The sequence below is a fragment of the Hyperoodon ampullatus genome (assembly GCF_949752795.1).
Source record: "Hyperoodon ampullatus genome assembly, chromosome: 4".
Taxonomy (NCBI): Eukaryota; Metazoa; Chordata; class Mammalia; order Artiodactyla; family Ziphiidae; genus Hyperoodon; species Hyperoodon ampullatus.
Window position 1 is genome coordinate 3,780,030 of NC_136917.1, and position 21,641 is coordinate 3,801,670.

Here is a 21,641-nt window from a genome sequence, read left to right on the forward strand (position 1 = left end):
CCAGAACAGAAGCGGGGAGGGTTGGGGGAGACGGTGGAGAGGATGAGAGTGCGGAGGGAATTCTGGAAGGCGTTGGTGGGGGAGGGGCTGGGGCCCGAGAGCCTGGAACGCGGGAAAGAAGTTGAGGGGGTTGGTCGGAATGTGGGGGTGTGGGAGGAAGGGAGCGGAGTTCTTCGGAGGCTGAGGGGTTGGAAGGGGCTGGTGGCCGACGTTCAAATGCTGACCATGTACTTGGCCTTTGTTTCCCCTGCAGCTCCCCAGAGACTCTCATCCAGCAGCCTCTGCTCAGGCCCAGCCTTCTCTCTCCAGTTGCCACCACAGCCTGGAGGCGCCTGCCTCCGCCCTCCCGAATGGTGCTCCTCCTCGCAGGCCTCGGCCCAGGATCCAGGCCCCCTTTGCCTCCTGCCTCGGAGCTGTTGCTCCGGGTCTCTTCTGGTGGACTCCCCGTGACGGGGAGGGAAGGACTTTTGCACATACAAGGCTATAGCTCTTGGGACCCCACTGGCAACTTGAATCTCGGCCTCTAACCGAGTGTGAGGTTCTTCCTGTGCCCTCTTTTTCCACCCTTTGAGAAGAGAAACCCTTCTTCTTGCCACCCAGAGCCCAGGAAGCCTCAAGCTGGGGCCCTGGTCCCAGCATGTCAGTCCTCTTTTTTGCATAGGGCTGTGCCCTCTCCCCGTCAGCATGGCTGAACTCAGGCAGGTTCCAGGGGGGCGGGAGACCCCACAGGGGGAGCTTCGGCCTGAGGTGGTAGAGGATGAAGTCCCACGGAGCCCAGTTGCAGAGGAGCCTGGAGGAGGTGGAGGCAACAGCAGTGAAGCCAAATTGTCCCCAAGAGAAGAAGAAGAACTGGATCCTAGAATACAGGTGAGACGACTGAGCTGGGGGGAGAGATAGGGAGATTAGATTCCAGCTTTTCTGAAGAGCTGTCAGATAAATGAGGGGTTAGACTTACTCTTTTCCCAGTGCAGGGGCAGGAAAGGAAAACAACAAATCATTGTAATATAGTGTGACAAGTGCGAAAAGAGTTGTGTGCGGTGTGAGTACAGAGAAAGGCCCGGCCTGAGCGCCTGGGGTGTGTTGCTGAAGGCTTCGCTGATGAAGTGAAGTGACAAATTGGCAGTAGATGCAGGAAGCACGCTTTAGGTCAGTAGAGAGTAGAACTGTTGTTTCTTTTCCAAATAAGCAAAGGGGCTGTTGGCTCAGAGATGCGGCACGAGTGGGATGTGAGAGAAGATGGCTTTGAGATCGGGAGGCAGTTCTGAATCTTTTCCTCTCTTCCGCTTTCTCATCAGTGCCTCCCAGGGACATTCATATTTGTGAGAGGTGAGATCTTTCATGTCTTATAAAGGTGACACCAGGCTTAGGCCTGTAAGGAAATCTGATGTGTTCAGAACGTTGTATCAATTGTGGTCAGTCCTAACTAATACAGATTTCTGGCTCTGAGGATGCTGGGTCAGTCAGATGAATGGAAGAGCTGATTTGTTGCCTTGGAGCATTTACAGGCTACTTGGTAGAAGGGCAGAACTTTGTGAAGGAGACCTCAGAGCAGTGGGGGAGGAGGACAGGCACCACGTGTAGTAGATGCGTGGCCAAATGAGGCTGGATCTCAGTGTTTCTGGGCAGTGGCAGGGAAGGGCTTCCTGGAGAAGCTGTTTGGACAGGTGAGGGCCAGGGTGCTCCTGTGTGTTTGGGGCCTGAGTCTGCCATTTGGTATGGTAGCATCTCCAAGATTCTGATGTGGAGGTGACTCACACCTCTGTAGGTGAGCAAGAGCATCCTGGGGCTCTCATTCCTGGGCTCCTCTGTCAACAAACCTTTATTAGATTACTTCAGTGAGTCAGGGAGATGTCAAAGCTGGTCCTAGCGTCTTTCCTGCTCTCTCTTGCTGGGGTTTCCCAGGATGTGTGTGGAGAAACCGTGTCTGTGCTTAGAGTGGAGCAGAAATGAGCCATTTGTTTACTGACATGAGTTAGTAAGTTCTTTCTGCTGTGTTTCATGGGCACTGTATTGAGAACAGCTCAATTTCTCCTGCTAGTTCTATATAGATTTGTTGTCCACTGAGGACACAAGTTGTGAAAAAAGCACTGGGCTGAGATTCAAGCAGCCTGTGGCCGGATGATTTGTGATTTTCATGGAAGTTACGTAACCTTTCCAAGCCTCGGTTTCTTCATCTGTCAAGTGAAGGGTTGGTCTAGCTGATTTGCTCAACCCATTTCTGCTCTGCTCTGACATAGTGCTATGATTCTCTTCTTTCACAAACTCTTTTGCCTGTCTTTGATGAAAGTTCATAGGTTGTGCTTTGAGAAAGAGACCTCTGTCTGTTTGTCAGGGAGGAGGGCCTGGTTGTCGTCCCTCATACACCCCTCTGCAACATTCCTTGCCCCCTTCCAGAGGAGAATCCACTGCAGTTTCTTTGCTCAGTCGCTCCTGTGTATTTTTCCATTGCCTACACAGGCAAAGGTGGTAGTATGAAAAGGCAGCTCTCATGTTGTGCTGTCCAGTAAAGTAGCCACTAGTTGCTTGTGGATACTTAAATCAGTGAGGAATAAATAAAAATTAAAAATGCAGTTCCCTAGGTGCTGTTGGCAGTTGCAGGTGTAGAACATTTCCATCCTCATAGACAGTTCTATTGTATGAGCTCCGTGAGGGTTGGCGAATACTGAGCACCAGTAAGATTCACCTCGCCTTCAGTGAGCTTGCAGTGTTACTGGAGTGAGAGGGGCAGGCGGACCCTAGTCTCTCTCGCTAAACTGGGAGGCACGTTGTGGAATGCTGTGGGCTACGTAGGGAGGCAAGGTCATGTTGTAGAGGCCTCCCTCGCTGATGAAGCTGGGCCAGCGCTCTGACCTCAGCAGGCATTCAGCATCTTCTTGCCATGTGGGAGAGGCAGCTTGGTGTGAGGGGTACCTTTCATGGAGGAGGCCGGTGGCATTCAGACCTTCTGGGTTTGGGCTCTTCTGGATGAGAAAGACGTTGGGGTATGTGTCTTTTGAGTTTCTTTTTAGTGTTGACAGTGTACAAGATCATGTTATCCTGATACTATATTTCAACACTTTGAATGGATCAGTGCATTCAGTCCGTCAGAGCCTACCAGGGAACTTTAGAAGCACCCATTCCTGAGCTGTGCCCAGATATGTGAATTCTCCTTCTGGGTGGGGCGAGAAGTGCTTCTAATTGTGGCCTGTGAGAGCCCACTGATCCAAGGATATCCCAAAGGTGGAGAGCCTATTCAGGTATTTTCTCACTACCAGAAATGGTCTCTTAGGGCAAGGCTCTTTCTGATGTGGGGGGTGGGGATTCTTGGCAGGCGGGCAGCTTGTGCCTCCTTGTCTGGTGGAAGTTGGAGGGAAGCCAGGTAGAGGCCAGCTCTAGGCCTGCGTGGAGTGTGCTGCCCCCCAGGGAAGTCCACTGGATGTGTCTCTGTGTCTTGACCTCAGCATACTTCTCTGAGGCCTCCAGGCTGGTCCTCAGCCTTCTGAGAGACACAGTCCCAGTGGCAGGAAGGAATAAAGGAGGGTTGTACTCGGATGGGCCTGGGTCTCCTCTCCTGTGACTTTTCTCAGCCCCCTTTGTGATGGCACATTCTTTCCTCAGGTAAGTAGATGTGTTCACTCAGTTGCTCCTCCTCAGAGTGACTTTGCAATCTCTGCGTCGTCCGACGTGTCAGTTTAGCTTTCTCTGGGCGGTCATTTTTACCTTATTTCTGAGTCTTTGGGTCATGTATCACCCTGGCCCTGCTGATGACTGTGGGCTTGAGTGTCTTTCTTTTTAACTGAGATATAGTTAGTTTATAATCTTATGTAAGTTTCAGGTGTACGACACAGTGATTCACAGTTTATGAGATTCTACTCCATTTTGGGCTTGAGTGTTTTAATGGCGTGCACAAGTTGGGCAGGAGCATCTGTAGCACGAGCGCCCGTGCCTTTGACTCAGTGGCCGGGCATCGTGGGAATGCGCCCGGTGTGCTCTGAGGAGGTCGCCCTCCCTGCTGGCTGCAGGCTCGCTGATGGATGATGTACGCTGACTCAGACTTCCTCCTCCTTGAATTCCATTTCAGCCGGGTGCCAGGAGTCCCCTGGTGGAGCAGGCCAAATGGACTGTGTTGCCAGCGGCCCCAGACAGAGCCCTGGCTGCTTGTTGGCTTCCTGCTCTGCTTTGCCCTGGGCCTGCCTCAGCCGCGCTGCCCCCATCCCCCACTCCCTTGCCCACCTTGCCCTCCAGCCTGCTGTGCTCCCCAGTCTCTTTGTCCTGCTGGAAAGAGCTTTGTGACTCCGCAGGGCAGACCTCAGAGTCAACAGGGGGCCTTTTTTTTAAATTGCTGGAAGTGCGTCGTGGATATGAGTTTCTGTATAGAAAGACATGCCTGCTTCTGTGGGCCAATAGCCAGAGCCTTTCACGTTCCTGGATTTGTTATATGTTTCTTTCTTTGTGTTCTACCTTATACTGTAATTAGAGCACATAACTTGGTTTCTTAGATTCTTACTTGCTGACTCAAATTTTTTTTTTTTTTTTTTTGCGGTACGCGGGCCTCTCACTGTTGTGGCCTCTCCCGTTGCGGAGCTCAGGCTCCGGACGCGCAGGCTCAGCGGCCATGGCTCATGGGCCCAGCTGCTCCGCGGCATGTGGGATCTTCCCGGACCAGGGCACGAACCCGTGTCCCCTGCATCGGCAGGCGGACTCTCAACCACTGCGCCACCAGGGAAGCCCCTGACTCAAATTTTTTAGGGCTTGAGATGGGGTATAGAAATAGAAGGACTAAAGGGGGATCACACACTGGGTTGTTGGAAGGGCCAAATGAGGTGTGAGAGCAGAGGTGGCAGTGTCGCTCACTACCAAGTGCAGGTTGTGTCTGGGCCATGGGCAGCAAGCAGACACCATGCTGGCTACTGCTGGCCTGTCCAGGGGCTGCAGGGCTCCTGGAGGAGGATCCTGTAGCTGAGCATCAGGCATCTCTCCGGGTATTGCTCCTCCTCGGGAGTGTCATTGGCTCACTGGACCCCAGGAACTTGACCAAGGGGAGGGGAGGATACTCAGGGCTAGCACCCTCCCTGCTCTCTGCCACTGAAAGGCCTGGGTGGCTTGCTTCTTTTGCCAGCCCTGGGACCAGTGAGGCGTTCAAGCCAGCGTGTCTGGTGACTTCTTCGTGAGCCTCTCCCTCCCTCCCTCCCTCCCACAGGATCTACCTGGGGTCCTGTCACCACTGCCCAAGCAGGCCTAGAGGCCTCTTGAACCATGCATTCTTCTCTAATCTTGACCTTAATTGTCCACGAAGCCCTAATGGTTTTGCGTCCTGTATTTCCCTGGGATCTTCCCTCTCCTCTCCCACCTGGAGAACTACAGACAGCCTCCACTTTTGTCTCCCTGGCCCCTCCAAGCTTTCCCTACATTGCCCATCTCTGCCTTCCTAAACCACCAGGTGGCATTAGTTCTCTGAGGGGTTCCCCCTGCCACTGGGAGAAGTCCTAGTATCCTGTCCCTGTGCCCCAGCCTCTCTGGCTTCTCACCCGATAATCTGCCTTCCCTGGGCACCTGCTCTCCTTTGGATTCCCAGCCCCTACCATGCCCACTCCTCACACTACTGAGGGCCTGTTGCTTACTTATTGGGCCGGAGCTGCCACCTCTTTGTGTTCTGTATCCTCAGGTCTCATGGTGCTGAACTGTGATAAGTGTGTAGTAAAAGTATGCTGAGTGAGTGGCCCAGGGGGTTTGTCCTCTCTGGGACAGAGACCATTAGCTCTGAAGGAGACTCCTCCTGGCTGGAGTACGGGGAGGAGGTGGTGCAGTCTGATGGAGAGAGCACAGGCTTGTTGCCACTTTGCTGTGTGCATAGGAGTTTTCCAGACTCTGAACCTCAATTTTCTCATCTTTAAAATGGGGGTTTAGAGGTGGAATTGTGAGGATTACAGGAGGCTGTATATTATTCTGTCTCGGACAGGAGGCATTGGACAGTGACCTCCTGCTCCGTTTCTTCACTCCCCTGGTTGGCTGGGCTTTCCCTCTGTGTCCTGTGCTCCTGCCCTGCCTGTTTCATGTGAGGCTGCTGACTTCCACTGCTCTAACTTTCTGCCCCTCTCTGGCAGGAGGAGCTGGAGCATCTGAACCAGGCCAGCGAGGAGATCAACCAGGTGGAGCTGCAGCTGGATGTGAGTGTTGCTCCTTTTCCTCACACCCTTGGGCTGTTTCCAACGGTGTTGTCATCATTTTCCCTCCTCTTTCAGTACAGTGGCAGGGGAAGAGGCATATATGGAAAACAAGAGGGGCTGGGACCCACACGCATGCCTCCCTCTGCCCACGTCCCTATCCTTTTGCCAGGAAGCCAGGACCACCTACCGGAGGATCCTGCAGGAGTCAGCAAGGAAGCTCAACACGCAGGGCTCCCACTTGGGGAGCTGCATCGAGAAGGCCCGGCCCTACTATGAGGCTCGGCGGCTGGCTAAGGAGGTATGACCCACATTCTGAGGTAGGGGCCGCATGCAGAAGCTGGCCCTGTACTCTTCTATCTCTGTATGGGTGTGAGATGGATCACCGTTCTCTTCCTCTTCTGTGCCCCTTGGTTCGTGTCTCTCTTTTCTTTGTTTGCTCCTCCACTGCTTTACCCATTTCCTTCTTTTTAAATTTTTCTTTGCACAAATAATGTGGGCTCACTATTGGAAGGTTGTAATTGTAACCTGTAACTATAAAACAAGGTAGGAGAAGAAAAGCGATGTTTCCCCAAATCCAACCACGTGCATGTTTCACGATTTTTGTACCTGGGATTTGTTTAGTCAAGTATAGTAAGGTGACAGACACAGAGACAGCTGCCTTTAAAGAAGAATTTATGACTTACAGTTCCTAAGAGAAAAGGACCTGCCACATCATGCAGGGCTACATGGGGAAGTGCCTGAGTGGGTGAGGAGGCAGAAAATGTGAGGGGAAGGCTTGGCTTCGCTAGAGCCTTTATTGTGGTTTTCATGGGAAGGAATGGATAGGGCAGGGTAGGCAACTTTGAGCCAATTTAAGGTTGGCCAGTTTGAATAATTGAGGCAGGTTCTGGACTATAGGGGTGGTCTCTCGTTTTCTGGTTCCTGGCCCTTCAGTGATTTAGGGCAGGGGAAATACTGGCTTGCTGTGTGATAATGGGCTTCGGCTTGGTTGATTTGCATATGAAAAGTGTGCTCACATTCCTAGGAGTGTGTCTCTAGGAATTAGCCAGCCCTAGGAGAGCCAGCAAGGCCTCCAAGATATCAAAGCATCATAAAACAGAGAAAATAAAAAACGTGATTAACATAGCACAAATAATTCCTTAAATTTTTTTTTGTATATATCCTGCCAATATGGGATCACATATGTACAATTTTTCTTCCTTTATTATATTAGGACATGGTTCCATGTCAAGAAATACCCATACATGCCATTATTTTTAAGGGCTGCTTAATATTTCTTTATATTAGATGTACTATTATTCGTTTAACCAGTTCTCTGTAACTGAAAACTTAGGTTTGTTTCCAGTCTTTTGTTTGGTAAATATGGTTGTGATGATATCTCCAAGCACTTGTCTGGTTATTTCATTCAGATTACCTGCTGGACTGGAGTTGATGGTCTCAACCATCAACTAACCACCTTCCAACTAAAGGTTGTGGATTTTTCTTTGTTCTCCCTAGGGCAAAAGGCCAGCAGCCTTCGAGAGTGCTGGATTTTACACACTCACCCTCCACTGGCAGTATCCTTCTTTTTCTACGTATTTTCCTTGTCTGAGCTATATCCTTGCAACATATTCTTCATGGAATTTTACTTCCTCATCATTTATTCTTAGTGCAGTTTGGGAAGTGAAGCCAACATTGCAGTGGGCCTTCCTCCTTCTCTTGTCCTTGCCCAGGGCGGCTCTCCATGGGCAGCCAGGGGTCCTTTGAGGCTCCCTATCCTGATGGTCCTTTCCCCCCAGGCCCAGCAGGAGACACAGAAGGCAGCACTGCGGTATGAACGGGCTGTGAGCATGCACAACGCTGCCCGGGAGATGGTGTTTGTGGCCGAGCAGGGCGTCATGGCTGACAAGAACCGGCTGGACCCCACGTGGCAGGAGATGCTCAACCACGCCACCTGCAAGGTGAGCCAAGCAGTGCCAGTAGGTCCCTCCTGCCAGTTCCTGTACTTCCTTTCCTTTCCTTTCCCTGCATCCTGTCACCTTCCTTAATCCTTTCCTCCACTCCAGACTTCCCTCCGTTTTAATTCTGTTTCAGGCAAAATCTGGTCCTTGCTCTCTGCCCTGTTTGGCCTCCAGTGTGTCCCATATACACTTCCTTCTGACTTAGAATGTCTTTCTGTGTTCTTCTTGAAACTTTGCCTCCAGATGTGGGACTAACCCACATAGTTCATTCCTGCTGATTGCTCTGGATTCAACACTCTTTTGTTACGTTTAGCTGTGACCCCTTGCTTCTATTTGCTGAATGTCCTCCCTTTCTTGCTTTTGAGCTCTGCCAGTGTACCTTGGTTTTTGAAATACAATTTGTGTATTATTTCCAAGCTACTTTATGGCTACTGGGGAGCGGGAGGATCCCTGGCATCAGCTCTAGTCTGCCACCTTCACCTTGTAAAGGGCAAGTGTCTTAGTCTATTAGGGCTGTTACAAGAAAATAACAGACTGGGTGGTTTAAACAATAGATGTTTATTTTTCACAGTTCTGGAGGCTAGGAAGTTCAAGATCAAGGCATAGGCAGATTTGGTGTCTGCAGCGGGCCTGCTTCCTGGTTCCCAGATGGCCAGCTGTCTTTTCACTGTGTTCTCACATGGCCGAAGGGGCTAGGGAGCTCTGCAAGGCCTCTTGTATAAGGAAACTAATTCCATTTGTGAGAGCTCCCGCCTCTTGACCTAATCATCTCTCAGAGGGCCCACCTTCGGGGTTAGGATTTCAACATAAGAATTTTGGGGGCACAGAAACATTTAGTCTGTAGCAGTAAGTGTCAGCTCCTGAGGAGTAGTCATGTCTTGAGGTTCTTTGTGTGCTCCTTAGTCCAGGCCCACAGCCTCACGCAGAGCAGGAGCTCCACTTCCACTCTGGAACTCACACAGAGGAGAGCATGATACCGAGGGAGGGGTTGTTGAAACTGTGTGTAGGCGGGGTCAGCCCCTTGGTCCTGGTAGATGAGGTGGCTGGAGCCCTTGCCTGCTACCTGCTCAGGCACAGGAACCTGGAGAACTCAATGCAGAGCTGTGGCTTCCCACAGTGAGGCTCCTCCCTTCCCCCAGCCCTAGCCCCCTGCACTGAGGGCTCTCTGAGGACCATGGCTGTAGCAGATGTGCTCACAGGTGGACATTCCCTACACGCTCACAAGTGATCCGGAGGGCCCCGGCACCTCTTGGTAGCAACGAAGCTGAGAGGCGGGTGGTACAGGTAACAATAGGCAGGTACAAGAACTCACTGTTCTCTTTTGTGTCTTGGGAGCTCAGTGCTCTCTCCAGGCTCTGCAGTGGGGGATCTCCCCCAGGGTAACATTTGGAGTGGCAGCCTGAGCAGGCTGTAGGGGCAGGAGGGTGGGACCGAGTTCAGTGATGTGTGCCCTCCATCCCACCTGGGCCAGGTGAATGAGGCCGAGGAGGAGCGGCTTCGTGGCGAGCGGGAACACCAGCGGGTGACACGGCTGTGCCAGCAGGCTGAGGCTCGGGTCCAGGCCCTGCAGAAGACCCTCCGGCGGGCCATTGGCAAGAGCCGCCCCTACTTCGAGCTCAAGGCCCAGTTCAGCCAGATCCTGGAGGTAGCTGAGGGGGAGAGGAGGAGGGGGAGTGGACGGAGGATGTGGGAGGGGCAGGCATAGAGAGGGAGGGCAGGTGGAGGGGACACCGACCTGCTTCGCCGGGCCGTCCACCAGGCCAGTGCGGTGAAACAGGTGTGCTCAGAATGACTCCGCAGGAGTGCGAGGTGGGGCTAGGGACGGAGTGCTGGCAGAGAAGGGAGGTAAAGGAGAAAAGGTGAGAACTGGGGGAGGCCGGGGAGAATGGGGCAAAGGAATCGGCCAGACAGGGAAAGGGAACAATGGGGAGAGGAGGAAGAGCGGGTGGGAATGAAGACCTGGGCGGAAGGCCCTGGAAGGTCAGGCAGGAGCAGGGAAGGCTGCTGGGGAGGAGGACCCCAGGAGGAGGAGGAGTGGAGAGGGGCTGGGTGGAGCACTGCAGGTTAGTGGGTGGTGGTGAGCAGAGCTGAGGGCCTGGGAGGGGAGGCCCCAGCGCAGAACGCTGAGTGGACCTGACAGGACTTGGCAGCTCCAGGGGCCTCGAATAGTTGCCCAGAGGGTCACCTGACTCTGACCCTCCCTCTGCAGGAGCACAAGGCCAAGGTGACAGAGCTGGAGCAGCAGGTGGCCCAGGCCAAGACCCGCTACTCAGTCGCCCTGCGCAACCTGGAGCAGATCAGCGAGCAGATTCACGCGCGGCGCCGGGGCCAGCTCCCTCACCCCCCGGGCCAGCTGCGCTCTTCCCCGGTGGGGGCCGAGGCCGGGCCTGATGGTGGCGAGGATGGGGACAGCGGGATCATCGAGGGGGCCGAGGGCGGGGGGCTGGAGGAGGGTGTCAGCCTGGGGCCTGGCCCTGCCGCTGACACGGACACGCTGAGCCTGCTGAGCCTCCGCACTGTGGCTTCAGACCTGCAGAAGTGCGACTCCGTGGAGCACCTGCGGGGCCTCTCGGACCACGCCAGTCTGGATGGCCAGGAGCTGGGTCCCCGGAGTGGGGGTCGTAGCGGCCGCCACCAGCGCAGTATCAGCCTGTAGCCCTGTGCTCAGGGTGGCTGGTGCAGTCTTACCACCACTGGCCCGTGGAGGGCCCTGCAGGCTCCTAGCTCCCTCTCCTCAGGCCCTCGCTTCCCCCAGAGAGGTCAGGTTGGCTGTGTCTTGAGTCTGTCCTGTCTTCCTCACCCTGCCCTGCCCCCCACAGGTGGCAGCTCTCTTTGCCTTACCCTTTCAGAAGGCTTGTCTCTGACTCTTACATCTCCCTTCCGCCTGCTGGCCCCTCACAGTCTGATACCGTTTGCTGCCCTCTTTTTGACTTCTTCCATCTGTCTGGTTTTTCCCCTCAGGGAAATTTGTCTAGAAGGCACAGGGACGCCATCAGAGAAGGTGGGCGCTGGACCTGGGTCCTGGCACCTTGGCCCCCCCAAGCTTGAGTGAATGGACGGGTGCCCCTCCCACCTACCCATCTCCTGAGTGGCCCCGAGTGGCAGGGATGCTGCCGAGCCCTCCTAGCAGCCCAGCGCCCCAGCCTGCCTGTGTGTAACATGTAAGATGCACTGTGGGACTGTGTGCCTCTGGGAGACACCACCCATCCCTTTAGTGCTCCCTCCTCATGACCTAAGCCACTTTGCTATGCGTGCCTCAAAGCAGGACTTGAGGGATACTGGTGTCAGGGAAGGTGAAACCCAATCTCATCGTTGACAAAGGGGGCACCACCAACTCCAAACAGACTCCCGTGTGTGTGGTGTTTCCCCAGCTTGGCTGGGTCCTTAACATTGCCAAGGTGCTAGTGAGTCCATGTTGGGGGATGGAGATGTAGTGAGGTCCTGATGGCTGAAGCCCTTGCCATTCCTGCTGCGGAGTTAGGTTTATTTCCTTTTTCTGGGTAGAGGATGCTGAACCAAATCTCAGCATCCTCCTGCAGGGTAGAGTTGGGGAATTTGGTGCTCAATTGCTCTCCCTCACTCTTCCCCAAACCAAACAATACCTAGTCCACGATCCCTTGGGGGATGCTCAGGTTTGGCTGCAGAGCCTCCACTGATATGGGGAAGGTTTGGCCTGGGGTGAGGGAACCCGCCCTCCATAGGGAGCTGCTTCAGGTGTCTGGTGGTACTCCTGTGCTGCATGGGGCGGGGGAAAGGTAGGGAAGCCACACTGGATCTAGGTGCCTTGGGAGCACCAATCCTCCCGTCCCACCCCAGGAGGGCTGAGAGCTGGACTCTGGACAGGAGAACTTGTGCCTAGGCCTGTGTGCTGCTGCCGTTGACTGGGGGAGGAGCAGGCCTTCGAATAGAAGGTGTCTCCCTGTCCCAGGGTCGAGGCAGTTCGGTCATGATGAGAACCGCCAGGTTTGAGGTGGCCATGGGGGGAGGGAAGAAGGGGGAGGATGTGGGCGTGCGTGCGTGCATGCATGTGCCTGTGTGTATGGGGGAAAAGGGTCTGCCCCGATTTTATTTAAATAAAATAGTTTATGTAACAGTAATGTTTATTGTCCCTTTCAGGGAGGGAAGAGGAGAAAGGGGTGAGGATGGAGAGTGGGGAGGAACAGGGTGAAGCGGAATGCTCTTTTGATGGGGTGGTCAGAGGAGGTCTCTTGGGAGGTGAAGGATGAGATGGATCAAACCCAGGCAATGAGAGGAGGGAAGGCTTATGGCCACAGGGCTGGGGTGAATGCGCACCAAGTCGGTGTGGTGCCCTGCAACTCCCTACCCTTCCAGCTTACCAGCCAAGGAGGGCTCTGCAGGGTGGAGTGGGTGTTGTCAGCCACTGGTGGTGCAGACAAGATGATGGTGCCAGTCCTGGATGTGAGCATGAAGAAAGGGGAGGGACAAGTAGCGTTGTGGGATTTAGCAAATATACAGGATGCCCAGTTAAACTTGAATTTCAGATAGATGATGTTTTTGGCCCCTGCAGTGTTAAGGACATACTTAATACTAAGTTGTTTGTCATCTATCTGAAATTAAAATTTAACATAGATAAAAGGTGACTGACTCCCAAGTCAGGGCTTGACCTGTTGGTGGGTCAGGAGGGGTTTGAATACATTTGGACCCACTGCCTATGAAACATCTGGTGGAATCAGGTTGGGGAAGAGACGAGAACTTCAGGAGCTGAGGAGGTGGAGAGTGAAGGCTCTCGACCAAACCTCACCAGGGGTGCACCTACATTTATAGCCAGGTGAGGAGGGAGTCAGCTAAGGGATGGAGAAGGTGCTGCCAGGGAGGAGGATGGGGAGACCCGCTGGAAACCTGGTGGGAAAAGGGTGTCCTGAAGACCTTCAAGGGGCAAGGTGAAGGCCAGGAGTTGAAGGGACAGGAGGGCAAAAGAGTGACCCTGGTGACCTCAGGTGGTAGATGGGCCATTAGGAGCCTTTGTACCCTTTGACAAGACTGTCCAGGTGCGAGACTGCCTTTCCTGACCTGGCTTATTAATTGAGAAATAAGCAAAGTGTGATAAGGCAGATGAATGCCAAAATATTTCCTTTATCGCTGGAAAAGCTGCTGTGACTGTATGTGTGGTCTGTGTCCTTGGGCAAGTGGGCTTTCTGAGATGATTTCCCAGGGTCATACTTCCCTACCCAGTCTGTGGCAGTGTGGAACCTGTAAGGCTCCTGGTGCAAAGGAACCCTAGAAAATAAAGGCAGGCTGTGCCCACCCAGTTTCTCCATGCAGAATCACCTACCAGAAAAGGAAATAGTGGAGAGAGAACAGGAGGGTTGGCGCTAATGGCCAACCATGGCAGATGTGCCCCCTAGCCCTATCGTAACAATAGTGGATTGCATTCACCCAGTGTGTCTCAGGTGCCAGGCATATGCATCGATCCATTTAGTACCCATAACAATATTATGGGGTAGGTAGCACCACAGTTGCTTTTTTCCAGGTGAGAATACAGGCATAGCAGGGGTGCCCAGTCTGCCCTTAGCCTTGTAGGAGGTAATGGAGGCAGTTGGACTCTAGACTCTAAACTCTTCAGCCCTTGAGCGAAGCCCCTCACAGGAGCTAGAGGTGAGAAAGTAGAGGGAGTGTGTGTAGTCAGCTCTTAGGAAGTTCTACTGGGAGGGGGAGCTGAGAAATAACAGGCTGGTCAAGGAATTTTAAAGTAAGCAAGAGATGGTCAAGTCATGGGGGATGTGGAGTGTCTTCTCCCCATGTCATTCGTCCTAGTGGTAATGACTTCTTTTGAGCTGTGTCCCCCTCCAGTGAGCAGCTGGGCCTCAGTCTCCCTGGCAACCAGCTCATGCCCAGCACCTAATAGATGCTCAGAAAACGTACTTTTGCATCTCCCTTCTCCCTGCCCGGATCCAAATCTATACCAGATTATAGGTTGTCCCTGACCTATGATAGTTTGACTTGATTTTTTGACTTTACAATGATGAGAAAGCAGTACACATTCAGTAGAAACCGTACTTCACGTTTTGAATTTTGATCTTTTCCTTGGCTAGTGATATGAGGTACAGTACTCTCTCATGAGGCTGAACAGCGACAGCAAGCTGTAGCTCCTAGTCAGCCACAGGATCATGAGGGTAAACGACTGATGCACTTAGAACCATTCTATACTCATACAGCCATTCTGTCTTTCAGTTTCAGTACACTATTCAATAAACTATGTGAGATATTCAACACTTTATTATAAAACAGGCTTCGTGTTAGATGTTTTTGCCCAACAGTAAGTTAATGTAAGTGTTCTGAGCACATTTAAGGTAGTTTAGGCGAAGCTATGATGCTCAGTAGGTTAGGTGTATTAAGTGCATTTTTTAAAAATATTTATTTATTTGGACGCGCTGGGTCTTAGTTGTGGCACATGGGATCTTTGTTGCGGTTTGCGGGATCTTTAATTGCGGCATGCGAACTCTTAGTTGCAGCATGTGGGATCTAGTTCTGTGACCAGGGATTGAACCCAGGCCCCCTGCATTGGGAACACGGAATCTTAGCCACTGGACCACCAGGGAGGTCCCCTAAGTGCATTTTTGACTTAACGGTATTTTCAACTTACGATGGGTTTGTCAGGATGTACCCCCATTGTAAATCTAGGAAGATCTGTACTTTGTTAGTACTGCAGTTAGGAGATAAGATCTGTATCCACAGTCCTAGGAACTTCATGTCTCCAAGTGGGGAGTTCCCAAATTTCTCTATGCTTCAATTTTATGACGTGTATGATGAGAAAATCTAGATGTGCTTAGCACAATGCCAGGTTGATAGCCACAATGATGCATGTTAGCAGTTCTCTGAAGCTTCAGAATGCAGTGCAGTTCATGAAAGAAGGCCTCATCCCATCTTGTGCTAAACAAGGAGGCTGTTTATAAAGACCCCACTGAGGTCTGGGTTTCCCTCTTTGGATATGATTTTGGAAGTCTTCCTTACTCTGCTTTGTGCATGGAGGGGAGATGGGCTTCTAGTGCTGTCATGGTCCTGCTCTGTCGGCAGGGGGCAGCGACCACCAGAAAGCAGGCGAAGTGAGATCTGGGTCTCCAGCTCTGTGGGCATTACTGTGTTAGTCCTGCAGGACTACGAGGTTCACCTCTTGGACACTGGGCAGCAGGGCCTGGGAGCATGGTGGGGTGCGGGTTAGGGTCCATACTCCAGAGTTGAACCCTGTCTGTCCCCACACAGGGGCCTCTTCCCTCCCTGCATGTCATTGGAACCATCAGCTGTGTGAAAGCTGGGCCAGGTCTGCTTGGGCTGGTGTTATTTGAGACCAGATGTTCTGTGCCTGTGGTGTGCCCTGTCTCTTCAGAGCTCATCTTCTTTATTGTCCTCGCTAGTATCCTATCCCTTTCCCTTTCTCACCCTCCTTCCATATTCCCGTCTTGGGAAATCCCACTGGCTTCTCCCTACCACCACTCCTGAGCCCCAGACTACCACCCTGTGCCATAGCCTGAACGAAGGACACCAGGGGACCATTTCACTGGCTGGTGAAAGTATGTGTGGTTTATTAAGAAATATTTACCAGGATCTTTCAGATTGCAAAACACCGTGGTAGGGCTTTCTAGGAACACCAGAAAATATAATACCGTGGGTGGGACATCCAGGTAAGGAACATGGGGGTGCACATAGCTAATAGGTGATGCAGGGTAGTAAAAAAAATAGATAACCAAAGAGGGATGCAATCAAGAGGGCTCTGGGAGGTTATTTGAGCTGGGGATACTCTGAAGCTCTGAACCAGCCCCTGGCCTTAGGCTAGAGAGGTGGTAGCAGGAATCCCAGTTCCTCCCCTGCCCCCGCCCCCCGTGACCCCCACCTCCAAGTCCTCCTGTCCCCATGCTTCACTCTTCTGAAATCTGGCATGAGCTCTTCTAGCCAAAGCCTGTGTCTGCCCCATCTTGGTGTTCTCAGGGCCTGGCATATGGCACTCTCCACCAAACATCTGCCCACAGACTTGCTTTCACTGGTGCTACTCTTGGCACAAGTTTCCCCCCTGCTTAACCTGTTAGGCTTCTGCCCGTGGCTTGAGGCCCAGCTCATGTGGAATTTTGACCAAAGGCCCTTCTGGTTCCCCAGCTCTCCAGCCAGGTCTGAATTAATTCCACCATCCGAGTTCCCCAAGGCTCATTTGACTTGGTGTGGGGCTGGCCCAATGTCACCCCTGGGGTCTTCCCTGACTCCATCTTACTCAACACCTAACATGGTACAATAGACATTGTGACTATATGTCACTTAATACAGTGACTATATGTCATGTATTGTCTAAAGTGGGACACTTGAGGGAATTCCCTGGTGGTCCAGTGATTAGGACTCCGAGTTTCCACTGCAGGGGGTATAGGTTTGATCCTTGGTTGGGGAACTAAGATCTTGCAAGCTGTGCGGCCAAAAATAAAAAGCAGTACACTTCAGTGTGAAATGGGACAGATGTACCTCAGGACTGAAACGCACTGACCACACTATCCAGAGGGCTGTCGTTGACCTGCCTCTGCCACAAGGGGGTTGTGTGCACATTGCATGAGCCACTCAGCTCCTCTGGGCTTTGGTGTTCCAGTCTGCAAGAAGTGGGGCTGAACTGGGTAGATAACCTCTGAATGTTATCTAAAACACTAAAATTATGTGGCCAGTGGAGGAGGTTGGGGCCTGTCAGGTGTTTTGGTGGAGAATGTGAGATAGTGGATGTGTTTGGGGTCAGAGCATGAGAACACCAAGGCTAGGGTTTATTAGGGCCCAGCCCAGAGGCAGTGGAGGGCTGCTGGACATTACTGCTTTGGGCATGAGGTGATGACTGTCCACTGTGGTCAAGGAATTTGGAATGCTGGGCAGTGGTTTCTCTCTCCTGATGGCAGGCAGGTGGTGGTCACGACACAGCAGGGATATACCAGCTTATTCATCAGCATAGCTGGGAAGAGGTGGTGGCAAAATGAGTTTCTTTCCCATTTAGGACAGAGGAACATTTTGATGTAGGCTGGACTGAGGATCAGGGCCATGGAGTTTGGCAAAAGAAGACAAACCCTTCCTTAGTTGCTGCTTCATCTCACATGCCTTGTGTGCCACCATGTTCCTTCTCCCCTCTCCTTATGATTCCCATGATAACATGCAGAAGGGAAGGGTCCTCTCCACATCCAACAGGAGGGAATTTCAGTCATGCCTTCTCCAGAGGTGATGCAGGAATTCTTACAAGTGTTGGGGGGACTGGGGGAGGAGTGAGGGAATAGTGGAAGCTCCTGGCGTGAAGGGCTTCCTGGTAGGAGGCTCAGGGCCTGCTGCTATTTAGGGGAGAATGAGAGGCCCTCACTTAACATCACCTCTCTCTCCTCCTTCTAACCTCAGTGTTGCCGCTGTGGTTTCAGCCTCCCACTCTCCTCGGAGACAGAGGCCAGGAGCCCACCTGCCCCTGCACCCCAGGGTGGGAGTATGAATTTCCACTCTCCTCCCATTTGGCCTTCCTCCAGCTGATCCTTACCCAACCTCTGTTTCCACGTTGGACAGGATTTCCAAAGCCTCGAATCACAAGCTATTGCTTCTCTCTCCAACAGTTGCACTTAGCAGAGGGACTGTGGCTACCCAGTAGGAAGGGACCTGTCAATAACAAGAAAGTCATGAGGCCTTAGAGAGAGGAAAGCTATGTCTTCACAGAACCAACAAAAACCAAACTCAAGGTTAAAAAAAAAAATGCAGCCAGGTATTTAGTTAACCAGCCATCTTAGGTATACTATTCATTTTTGCTCTGAATTGAATTATTTTTTTTTTAATCTATTTTAAAGACAACTCCAGAGAGAATGTGACAGGCAAAAAGGCAGAATCTGAAAGACAGGAAAATTGATCTGTGCACATACATGGAAAGGGATAAGAGGAAACACCGCAACTAGAGAAACCACAGGAATTGGAGAAAGTGAAAGAAGTGAAGTAGAAGAGAGGAAGAGAGCTGTGAAGAGAGCTGTGTGCACTCAGCTGGGAGAGGGACCGCAAGGATAAGAAGAGGAAATCACCCCCAGGTGACTGAGCTAGTAGCAAAGATGGTGCTCAGAGGTGCCTGGACACCAATTGAGCCAAGTCAGATTTATAGCCCTCCCTTATCTTGACCTGTCTTAAGGTTCATAGGGCTAGGACCATTCCGGGCGCTGCCTACCTTCTGTAGCTGTCTGCTGGCCAGAGGTTTATGGCTCTGATGTCAGGGAAATTACTGATAAATCTTGTCTTAGACATGTACCGCCCTCCATTGGCTCCAACAGTGTTTGATATCCAGTAATAGAAAACCAGATCCTGTGAGTTGTTAAAAAGCAAAATTCAACTGAGTAAATTTTAAAGACCTTATTCAATGATTCATGAATCAGGCATCATCCCATGTAGCAGATGGAAAGGAGCTCCAAGGAGCTGTACAAATGAAAGCCTTTCATAGGCAGAAGGGAGCAGGAGCAAGGAAGACACATTAGCAAAAAATGGACTGGTTGTGGCAGGGTCACCTTCCTTTAGGGGCTGCAGAGGTCTATCAGGCAGATTACTTCACTAGTGCCGACCAGGTAATTCCTGGTTGGTTTAAAAGTCCATTCCTGGCAGCGGCCAAAACTACTTTAAGTCCTTGGGGTTTAGCATAAGTGACTATATTTTGGGCCTGTTGTCTTGCTTTTAATAGAGTGAATTCAAGACATAGGCAGGGCCCATGGAAGACACAGGGAAGAGGGGGTTGCCATCCTGGGACATTCTTGAATTCTTTCTTGGAAGTAGCTGTCCTATTACCAGGTAACAGAGGACCAAGGGGAATGTGCCTTAGGACATGCCCAAGGACCTCTTGGCAGGTCTGCACCATTAATTCTGTGAGGATATGTGTGCCTGGAACCCAGCCAAAGCTGAACAATCCTCTCTAATCAAAATAGTGTTGTTTTCTCGAGGCCTTTTGGGTTCTGAGAATTTTGTGCTTCTTTGTGGGACATAGTCTTTCAGTTACGAGCATGAAAATCTCAGTGCAATGAGGACAGAAGAAGTATTTGCTTCTCACCCATCCTTCACCTTAAACATGGCTCAATAGGGAAGCATCGCCCAGAGAATCTGGCCCAGGGAAGATTCTCCTAGAACCCTGGTTCCTAAAGTATATCCTTCAGACCGGCAACATAAACATCACCTGAAACTTGTTATAAATGCACGTTCTCAGGCCCCACCACCTTACACTAACCCCACCGCTCCAGAGGTACTGGATCAGAAATTCTGGGGGGGCACCAAGGACCTGCTTAACAAGCCCTCCAGGTGATTCTGATGCTCACTGGAGTCTGAGAATAGTCAGGTATAGGGGATGTGGGAAATGCATACGGGGCACCTAAGACTTGCACTTCATTCACTTTTTATTTGCCGAAGTGAGTTACTTGGCCTAACTTAAAAGGAGTGGGAAGTGCAACTTACAATGTGCCCTGGAAGAGGGAGTTCTGGGTATTTTAGGCCATAGATAGTGTTAAATAATGAAAATTAAACCGAGTAAATTTTCAAGATCTAATTGGCTTTATTGAACGAGTCATGAATCAGGCATCATCTCATCTAGCAAGTAGAAAGGAGCTCCAAGATTGGAAGAACTAATATTGTTAAAATGGCCATACTACCTAAAGCAATCTACAACTTTAATGTGATCCCTATCAAATTATCCATGACATTTTTCACAGAATTAGAACAAATAATCCTAAAATTTATGTGGAACCATAAAAGATCCAGAATTGCCAAAGCAATCCTAAAGAAAAAGAACAAAGCAGGAAGCATAACCCTCCCAGACTCCAGACAATACTACAAAGCTACAGTAATCAAAACAGTGTGGTATTGGCACAAAAACAGACATGTGGAACAGAACAGAGAGCCCAGAAATAAACCCGCACTTCTATGGACAATTTATCTTTGACAAAGAAAGCAAGACTATGCAATGGAGAAAAGACACTCTCTTCAGCAAGTGGTGTTGGGAAAGCTGGACAGCGACATGTAAATCAATGAAATTAGAACACACCCTCTCACCATACACAAAAATAAACTCAAAATGGGTTAAAGACTTAAATATAAGACATGACACCATAAAACTCCTAGAAGAGAACATAGGCAAAACATTCTCTGACATAAATCGTAGCAATGTTTTCTTAGGTCAGTCTAAGAAAACTTCTATTGCTACTTCCAAGGCAATAGAAATAAAAGCAAAAATAAACAAATGGGACATAATAAAACATAAGCTTTTGCATAGCAAAGGAAACCATAAACAAAAGGAAAAGACAACCTACAGTCTGGGAGAAAATATTTGCAAACAGTGAGACTGGCAAGGGCTTAATTTCCAAAATAAACAGCTCACATAACTCAATAACAACAACAATTTAAAAAAAAACCAATCAAAAAATGGGCAGAACATCTAAACAGACATTTCTCCAAGAAGACTTACAGATGGCCAATAGGCACATGAAAAGATGTTCAACATCACTAATTATTAGAGAAATGCAAATCAAAACTATGATGAGGTACCACCTCACACCAGTCAAAATGGCCATCATTAAAAAGTCTACAAATAATAAATGCTGGAGAGGGTGTGGAGAAAAGGGAGTCCTCCTACACCGTTGGTGGGAATGTGAATTGGTGCAGCCACTTTGGAAAACAGTATGGAGGTTCCTCAAAAAACTAAAAATAGAGTTGCCATATCATCCAGCAATCCCACTCCTGGACATATACCCAGACAAAACTATAATTCAAAAAGATACATGCACCACTATGTTCATAGCAGCTGTATTTACAATAGCCAAGACATGGAAGCAACCTAAGTGTCCGTTGACAGATGAATGGATAAAGAAGATGTGATATATATATATACATATATACACACACACACACACACACACACACAATGGAATACTACTCAGCCATAAAAAAGAACGAAATAATGCCATTTGCAGCAACCTAGAGATTAGCATACTAAGTGAAGTAAGTCAGAAAAAGAAAGACAAATACCATATATTACTTATGTGTGGAATCATGACACAAATGAACTTATCTACAAAGCAGAAATAGATTCATAGACGTAGAGAACAGAACAGACTTGTGGTTGCCAAGGGGGAGGGGGTTGGGGAAGGGATGGATTGGGAGTTTTGTATTAGCAGATGCAAACTATTATTTATATATTTATATATATATATATATATATATATATATATATATATACACACACACACACATATATAAATGATAAAGAAATATATAATTGAATCACTTTGCCATATGCTAGAAACTAACACATTGTAAATCAACTATATTTCAATGAAATATATTTTTAAAAACATTACAAAATTTAAAAAGAATGGAGCTCCAAGGAGCTGTACAAAATGGAAAGCTTTTATAGACAGAAGGGGGAAGTGATAAAGAAAGAGCAGATTACGTCTTCCTTTTGCAGATGGAAAGGGTCTGTGTGGCAGATCACCTCATTGGTGCTGATCAGAAAATTCCAAATTGACTGGTTAAGACGTCATTCCTGGGGAAGGTTGAAAGTGCAATTAGCTTAGGTATTAAGCTATGG

General features: G+C 50.2%; 1 protein-coding gene across 1 annotated transcript; it reads left to right on the forward strand.

Annotated features, from left to right (window-relative positions):
• Window positions 1-684: 684 nt before the first annotated feature.
• Window positions 685-10,742, forward strand: SH3BP5L (SH3 binding domain protein 5 like; the record flags this gene model as incomplete). Its single annotated transcript, XM_079702601.1, has 6 exons — window positions 685-867; window positions 6,084-6,146; window positions 6,316-6,444; window positions 7,925-8,086; window positions 9,558-9,731; window positions 10,296-10,742. 6 exons carry the CDS (start codon window positions 685-687, stop codon window positions 10,740-10,742), a joined length of 1,158 nt encoding a protein of 385 aa, XP_079558727.1.
• Between the last annotated feature and the right edge of the window lie 10,899 nt (window positions 10,743-21,641).